The sequence below is a fragment of the Microtus ochrogaster genome, unplaced genomic scaffold (assembly GCF_000317375.1).
Source record: "Microtus ochrogaster isolate Prairie Vole_2 unplaced genomic scaffold, MicOch1.0 UNK2, whole genome shotgun sequence".
NCBI classification, from domain to species: domain Eukaryota; kingdom Metazoa; phylum Chordata; class Mammalia; order Rodentia; family Cricetidae; genus Microtus; species Microtus ochrogaster.
In genome coordinates this window covers 18,473,819-18,482,013 of record NW_004949100.1, presented here as the reverse complement: position 1 = coordinate 18,482,013, position 8,195 = coordinate 18,473,819, and the positions used below count along the sequence as shown (strand labels likewise).

At 37.9% G+C, this 8,195-nt stretch overlaps 1 protein-coding gene across 4 annotated transcripts in view; it reads right to left on the bottom strand.

Moving 5' to 3' along the window:
• Positions 1-8,195, bottom strand: part of Dip2c (disco interacting protein 2 homolog C) — a 348,427-nt gene that overhangs the window by 54,174 nt on the left and 286,058 nt on the right. For 2 of the 4 annotated variants that reach the window (XM_026788415.1, XM_026788417.1), the window contains 3 exons: positions 6,852-7,053; positions 4,815-4,936; positions 3,602-3,682 (listed from right to left, as the gene is read on the bottom strand). In XM_026788415.1, coding sequence (XP_026644216.1) covers positions 3,602-3,682; positions 4,815-4,936; positions 6,852-7,053 — 405 coding nt within the window. The remainder of the gene's footprint in view (positions 1-3,601; positions 3,683-4,814; positions 4,937-6,851; positions 7,054-8,195) is intronic. The other 2 variants (XM_026788416.1, XM_026788418.1) reach the window with 1 other exon arrangement.

Sequence of the window (8,195 nt, the reverse complement as noted above, 5' to 3'; positions counted from 1 at the left end):
GAACTTGCTATGTTGGAAAGACATAGACTATGATATTTCTTGCTTCATTTTTTTTTTTTTTTTTTTTTTTTTTTTTTTTTGCTGGGCTTCTGTGATGAGGTGACTACCAAGTGAGTAAGTCTCTTGCTTGGAAAGAGCCATATTGAATAAACAATCTTCACCTGAACATTGGAATCCCTCACTGGGATCACTAGAGATGTGATGTGTGTTGAGATCCTCTTCCCCATATCTGAAGAGTAACTCACAGCAGGCTGGCAGCTTGAATGTCAAAATAATGATATGAGACATTATTCTATTTTTTGCTTTTCCTCCTTCCCTTGTTAAGTGTGACATGACTCCACTGTATAATAGGCATACAATGTGACACAAATACATTACCACTTGCTCTTTAATAGTCTTGTGTGTTTGTGTTCATGTATGTGAGGATGCATATTTATGCACATGCACATGGAAGTAAGAGGGCAACCTAAGGTGTAGTTCATCTATAAGGGGCTATCCGCCCCCACTTTTTTTGAGAAGCGGTCTCTCAGTGTCCTTGAACACTGGGATCCACCTGTCTCTACTTTCCTAGGGCTGAGATTATAAGCATTTTATCTCTTTTCCTTTGTATATCTCAGGGATTGAATTCATGTCCTCATGCTCACAAGGTAAGCACTCTACTGACTGAGCTATCTCTCCAGCCTCTATTCAGTTAGAAGATTTAAATACAATCTCTTAAAGCAACAGAAATACTACCAGTTTTCAGTGACATGTTTTGGTTTTCCACACACTACTTGTTAAGAAAACAAATTCCAAGTGAGTGTTTCCATGAAGTCATTTAGCCTCAGGTAACTGCCATTATTTCCCGACATCCTCAGCAATATTCAAGGGAAAAAATATTCCTATTCTGAAATCACTTGGGAAAAACAGATTTCTAGGTAAAGTTATTTCATCAAGTTAGAACTGTCTTCTAATATAACCGTAGGTGAGTTTTCATTAGCAGGATGATAGTGCAAAGACAAATAGGGGTCAGCTTCCATTCTAAACACAAGATATTTCATTTTTACTGACTGTGAACTTGACACTGTTTTAAAGTTTTATTTTAACAACTAAAACAGTTAAGGAATGAACAAAAAGCCAAACAAAACTCATGCTTTGAAATTATAAAGAAAATACTCCAAATAAGGAAACAATATGAAAAAATTAAATGAGTTGGCTAGAGTTCCTAGTAATAACAAAAAAGGATATTCTGTATGCTTTAAGAGGGAAAGTTTTCCACTGTTAGTGATCATTTTAATATGCAGTATTCCAACTTTCAATCTTGCATACCTCATACCGAATTACTACAGTTGCCATGGATGCAAGCACATGAATGGATACTGAAGGTAACAATGAGAAACGTCCTCCAAACGCTGAAGTTATGTGTTTCAATCATATTAAAATATCCATAATCCAAGAAAGATGGTATTATTAATTGTAGAAAGCACTAGAAGGCTGTAGGTGACATATGAAACATGATGGTCCCCCAGACATGTCACAAGAAATTCGTTATGAAAATGAATTTCCATGTTACTTTGTACTCTTTCTAATGGTGCATTTAAAAAACATGACTACACATGTAGCCTATGATGTCTTTCTACTGGACTGAAGAAGACAGTGATTTAAGTGTAAAATGTACTAGAGTGAGCATGAGATATTTTTGCTATGTCCCAGGTTGAGCACTTTTAAATTGTTCCAGGTGTAGACAGAGGATGCAGGTGCTTGACTCTGAATCTTTCTGAAGACACTGTGATCCTTCAGACATCTCAGAATGAAACTCCACATAGGTCACAGGAGAGTTACGAATGAGTCACATATAAGAGGAGAAGGCACCCTTGAACCATACATTTTGCATACTAAGCTAAAGTAAATTTATTCATGGCTTTGACCTCTACAACTAATTTTATGTATTTGATTTTCTGTTATTTTTGTTGAAATGACTTTAAAGTATGTGAATTATTTTCCAGTAAACATTTTACTATAGATTCAATGTTTTCTTACAGTAAATGACTAAAATCACAGGACTTGAGGGCCTGGATAATGTTCACAAGGTCACACAGATCGGATGTCAAGCCTGGTACTCTGACATCACTCCAAGGCAGTGTCTGAGGTGTTTTCTTCATAGATACAAGCAGAACAATGCTGATTTCACTATTCTGTCCATGAACACACTGCCATCAAGTTTGAATATTCGTGTCTACAAGGATCTACTTCCTCATGAGCTTAGACTTAGACTTTCACAAAGTTTGAACAAGGTTCTTACAAAATGGGAGCAAAGTATTAGGCAATGTTAAAGGGGGGATTTTAAAATGATTCAAGTCTGACTTGCTCTCTAAGTGCTGACAGTTTGCTCAGGATACGATCACTTTGGCAGTGTTAAGGAAATTAAATGAGGGAGAAAGTTCTCATTAAAAGATGTTAGAAGGCACTATGCTCAAGGAAAAGGAGGTAAGTTACAGTTAAGGCCATATATGCTAGACATAACTTGGGAGGCAATATTGGAAGAAGAAGAGCCATGGAAAAAGCTTTGGCCAAGAGGAGCTTACAGGAAAAACACTATATGAAGAGAGCCAGGAGAATCTAGGAAGAGAGAAGATTAAATGGAAATGTGAAGGAAGATGAAAATGGACAGTTGTGGAAGTAAGGGGAGTCATGCCTTTATAGACTGAAAATAGATTCATTAAAAAGGTACTGAGCCACATGGCTAACATAGATCAAAAAAATGGGTTAATCAAGATGTGAGAGTTAGCCAGTGAGAGGCTAGAGCTAATGGGCCAATCAGCTTATAATTTATGGAGACCTATGTGTGATTTTCTTTGGGGCTAAACTGTTGTGGGGTACCGGGCGGGACAAAAACCCCAACAAAAAGCAGGCCCCTGTTCGTGTTATACAGACCTAAACAGAGAACTCTCAACAGAGGAATCTAAAATGGCTGAAAGAGACTTAAGGAAATGTTCATCATCCTTAGTCATCAGAAAAATACAAATCAAACCAACTCTGAGATTCCATCTTACACCTGTAAGAATGGCCAAGATCAAAAACACTCATGACAACTTATGCTGGAGAGGTTGCAGGATAAAAGAAATAGTTATATTCTTAACTTTATTATAAACCAACTTGTTTACATGGGGACCTTGGGAGAGGGTTGAAGGGAAGAGGGTTGAAGGGGAGAGGAGAGGCAGGGAGGGGAGCAGAGAAAAATGTAGAGCTCAATAAAAATCAATTAAAAAATAAAATAAAAAAGAATATAACTATTATATATTATATATAACTGCAACTGTATCCGTTCTCTACTGTAGATATCATTAACCTCTCAGTTTTGCTTTGCTCTCTGCTTCTTCACTGCTGATGCAGTGTGGTTTGCTTTCTCAAGCTCCAGATGCTGTGACTTTCTTCATAATGGTGAACTGTAACCTTTGAGCAGAAATAAATCCTTTCCCCCATATATTGCTTTTGTATTTTACCATAGAAACAGGAAAAAGAAGTCTTTGAGAGTATATAAAGAAGGTAACCTTCCAGAAAAAAGTTCAGACTATTAAAGCAAGCAGTTAGGAAATATGAGTTCTGGAGCTCTGAAGCCTACCCGACAATTGAGCAGTGTGTATAGCAGGTGGTCTGGGGTGGTCTGCGCTCTCCACTGTAAGACCTCTGACAGGAACAGGAACTGGAAAGACACAAGGATGTTAGAGTCATGCCACTGAAGTCTGGGTTAGGCAATATCAATATTTAAGTAAAAATGAGCACATTCTTTCCTACACAGAGGCATAAGGATACAGTCACATTTAAGAAAAAGTCAAGCAAATATATCAATAACAGAATGAGCAAATCCTGCCGTTATTTAGAATTCAATGCAACTGACTCAGACCAACAGCACCAAGGACTGCTATTGTATCCTTGGTTAGGCAAGTTTTCTACAAGTCAGCACAAGGAAGAGGAGAGCTATCTCCTTATAGATAAGATCAGACAGAAGATGCAATGTTGATTTCTGTGATGTTTAGAAGAGAATATACAATCTAGCTTACTTAAAAAAATTTATTAAATATGTGATTATAGAATGCCAATTCTCTGCAATTACTAAATGCATCTTATTTAGTCTGAAATAAAAAAGACAGCTTATTTCACAGGAAGATATAGGAAATTTCCATATAACACCCTAACACCTTCTATTAATAGAAATGTACTACATGAGGACAGTATGACAATCAAGTTCTTTTTAATGAACAAATTGCTGTATGTCATTACGCTGGCAATATTTAAATAATGGGCCTACCTTGGGCTGTGAGAATCAGGGAGTCATAAGTATTGTCAGAAATGAAGTGTTACAATGGGACTCAGAAATACATAGGCAAGTTATGTGCTTTGCTGTGTGGGTGGGGAGGTGCTAGATATTTGTTCTTTAAGATGCATTAAGAAGATTAACTGTTAAACCCCAAAAGACAAAAATTGTGCACCAAGGCCACTGTGAAGCAGTGTGGGTTTCACATCAGGGCTGGTGGAGAATACTTAGAAACAAGTAAAGATCAAAGGTTTCCTAATATTTGCCTCAATCCTGCCCATGTTAATGATATCACTTCTTCATTTCTGTGCCATGATGAAACTTCCTAAAGTCTCAGGTACCTTGTAACATTCTCTCCTATAAACCTATTAATCTCCACTGGAAATGGGTTAGCATGACCAAAGATGTGAAATCAGTAATAAATATGGAACTGACATAGTGAGGACTTGGGACAGTCATTCTGTGATTTTACAAATAGTCAACACAGCTCTAGAGTCAAGGGAATAATGTGAGCTCTGACCTCGGTTCTCACCTTCCGGGCCTGGTCATTGTCCTCTATCTGACCCAGGTCTCTGCCACTAGCCTGAGCAATCCTCTTTCCAGACACCAGGTTTCCCACCATCACAGAGGCGGGGCCAATTTCTGGGGAAAAAGAGAAAAATAACCTTAAAGACATAAGTGAAATTCTTTTTAACAGGACTCTTAGTCAATTAATGAAGAATTAACCTTGGTAAAACACTTTGGAAGACACAGCTTCAAATCACTCTTAATATAAGATAGCAAAGAAATCATTGATGTGTCTGTGATGGTCAAAATGAACAAACCTGAATGAGGTTACACAGGAATGATGTTTTCAACACAGACAACCTGTTAGCCCTCTGTGACTGATGCTTCTACTGTATAGCATTAAGCCAACAGATGATATACATTCAGGTGTGACTGTAAACATGGTACAGAAGATAAATACAGGATATAAAACCAGGAAAGACTTCTGTATTATACCTCTTCTTGTTTTCTGATACTAGGACCTGTAGAGAGGGTTGACACATTTGCCTATTGGGATAGATGAAGGGATATGATAAAGAATCACTTATTTATAGATTTTACTGACCAGTGAGGTTTGCAATTTTCCATCAGGCCTACAATGAGATGTAGAAGAGTAAACCCAGAAGCCACTAAAAAATAAAAGCTTTTTCTTTTCACTCGACTGTTACAAACTCAATGAACATTCTTAGTTTAGGACAGCAGTTTGAAAGAGAAACATCAGACATGTTTCTGATAGCTTCACTTTTTCAATTATAAAAAAGGAAGTTTCTTTTAAAAATATTTTTCGCAAATTTTTTATTACATTTATTTACTTGTGCACATACACGCACTCATGCCATGGTATGAGTGTAGAGGTTAGGGGACAACTTGCTAGAGTCAGTTCTCTCCTTCCATCTTGTGGGTTCTGAAATTGAAATCAGGTTCAGGACTGGCATCAAGTATTTTATTCACTGAGCCATTCTGTTGGCCCAGAAATTTCTTAACTGCAGAAACTAAAATTTTTGACTGTTAGAAGCCCTAACATGCCAATTACTCAAATTTTTCATTAAATGAATACATACAAACCAAGGAATACATATTTAAAGGGAAAGGTTAGACATTCTAGATCCCCCCTTCCACCGTGTGTGAGTGAAATGGAGGAGGTATAGAGGAGAAGAGGAAAAAGATATTTAATAGAAGAATTACAGTATAAAGACTGAGAAGAGGGATTGGTGGGTAAAGGGCTTGTTATGCAAGTGTGACGAGTGGAGTTCAAATCCCCAGAACTCATAAAACACAAGGTGGATATGGAGACTGCGATGAGGGTATGGTACATGCCATATCATGTTCATCTATCTCTAGTTTTAGCTATATGTACCAGCCCCTCTGCTATCAAGTTAGCAGGAGATTTCTGTTTCCTAATTTACTACATTCTGATAATAAATGCACTGACAAGTGTATGAGATTTATTATTATGTGACTGGTTTATTAGCTATGAGAAGCAAGCCAGATAAAAGATAATGTGTTCCTAATATATCAGACAATGAGACACAATCTCAGTTGCAAATAAATAGAATTCCTCATGTTTTAAAGTGTTATTACATAGCCTACCACTTTCATTCCTAAATGAGCCATATAAAACCTGCAAGGGTGAATTACCCAGAATCTGTACACAGGACCATACCCAAGGGATGTATGCCTGGTCTAGGGCTACCAACAGGTGACTGAACATTACCAATCCCAGTGGAAGTGATATCCAATAAGAAGGGCACACACCTCTTTTACCCACATTCTCTATACAGACTACCTGAGGTGATTGCACTACTTCAGAAGAGCTGCTACACTCTAGCCATCTGGGTGCAAACAAAATCTTGTGAGAACGTACTGTCTGGGAGTGCAGACCATGTGGAGAACATGAGTATGGAGATTACCAGTATTCAGAAATGGAGCTCCTCCCAAGCCTGCTATTGACAGACACAGCTTACAGAATCCACTCAAGGCTGTATCACAACACGAAGGGTTATTGGCATACCTGGCTGCTTCTGCCGTGGTTTAGGTAAATTTGTGACACAGGTGTGTGGGCACATCAGGACATTACAGGGGTGGAGAGAGCCCTCTAGGAAAAGCTGCTTTGTTTCTGACAAATGGATGCCACCAAGTGGAGTTTTGGGAAGGGTATTTGCTGGTACCAGGGCCAGGCAATAAACTCCAACTTGATGTATACTGTCAATTGCCTGAAAAATAAGAAAGAGACAGTCATATTAAAATTGGTTCTAGGGGCTGTAGAGATGGCTCAGCAGTTAAGATCACTGACTGTTCTTCCAGAGGACCTGGATTCAATTCCCAAAACCCACATGGCAGCTCACAACTGTCTGTAACTCCTGTTCCAGGGGACCTGACACCTTCATATAGACATACATGCAGGCAAAACACCAATGCACATGAAATAAAATAAGTAAACAATTTTTAAAAAGTAAAATAGGATCTATAAACAGATACAGTACATAGTGTATTACTTAGAATTTTTGTTTGTGTATACAGGTGTGAGGAGGCCAGAGGACAACCTCCGGGGTTGGTTTTTACGTGCTGCCTGCTGTTACTTATTTATCTTTTTGAAGAAAGTATTTCTTTCTGGCTCAGAATTTGCCAATTAGACTAGGCTGGCTGGACAGTGAGCCCCAGGATCTGCATGTCTCTGCTTTTCCATCACAAGAACATACCACTGTGCCTGCCTTTTTTACATGGCATCTAGGGATTGAACTCAAGTACATGCACAGCAAGTACTTTACCCACTGAACTATAATCTCCTATCCTCTTCGTTTTGAGGGTTGTTTGTCTGTTTTTGGTTTTGCTTTTTGTTTTTGAGACACAGCCACAGACTATAGCTCAAGCAGATCTTTAGCAAGTGGCAATTCTCCTGCCTCAGCCTCTGAAATGCTGAATTACAGGAATAAGTCACTATAACTAGCCTTTGTAAATAAATGCATGCACAAAAACCTTGTCTATACCCACAAAGGAAAAATTAGTCATAAAAGAAAACTTCATTTTCTCCAATGGAGCTTTACTTGGTATATATATAAACTACACTTTGGGCAGCAGTAGATAGCCAATACAAAATGAACTCAATGGTATTTTTGACGGTTTTTTTTTCCTCATAATGCTTTGCTGGGCATTTTTTAAAACCACAAAGGTCTTTTGTTTATATATTATGTTTCCTAATTTTGTGTATTTATGGGATTTCAATGTGTGTGAGTGTATGTATTTCTGTGTCTGTATGCATTTCTTATGCTTTTTCTTTGGACTTTTTTGTTCACTTTTGTTATCTATCTATCTATCTATCCTCTCTCTCTCTCTCTCTCTCTCTCTCTCTCTCTCT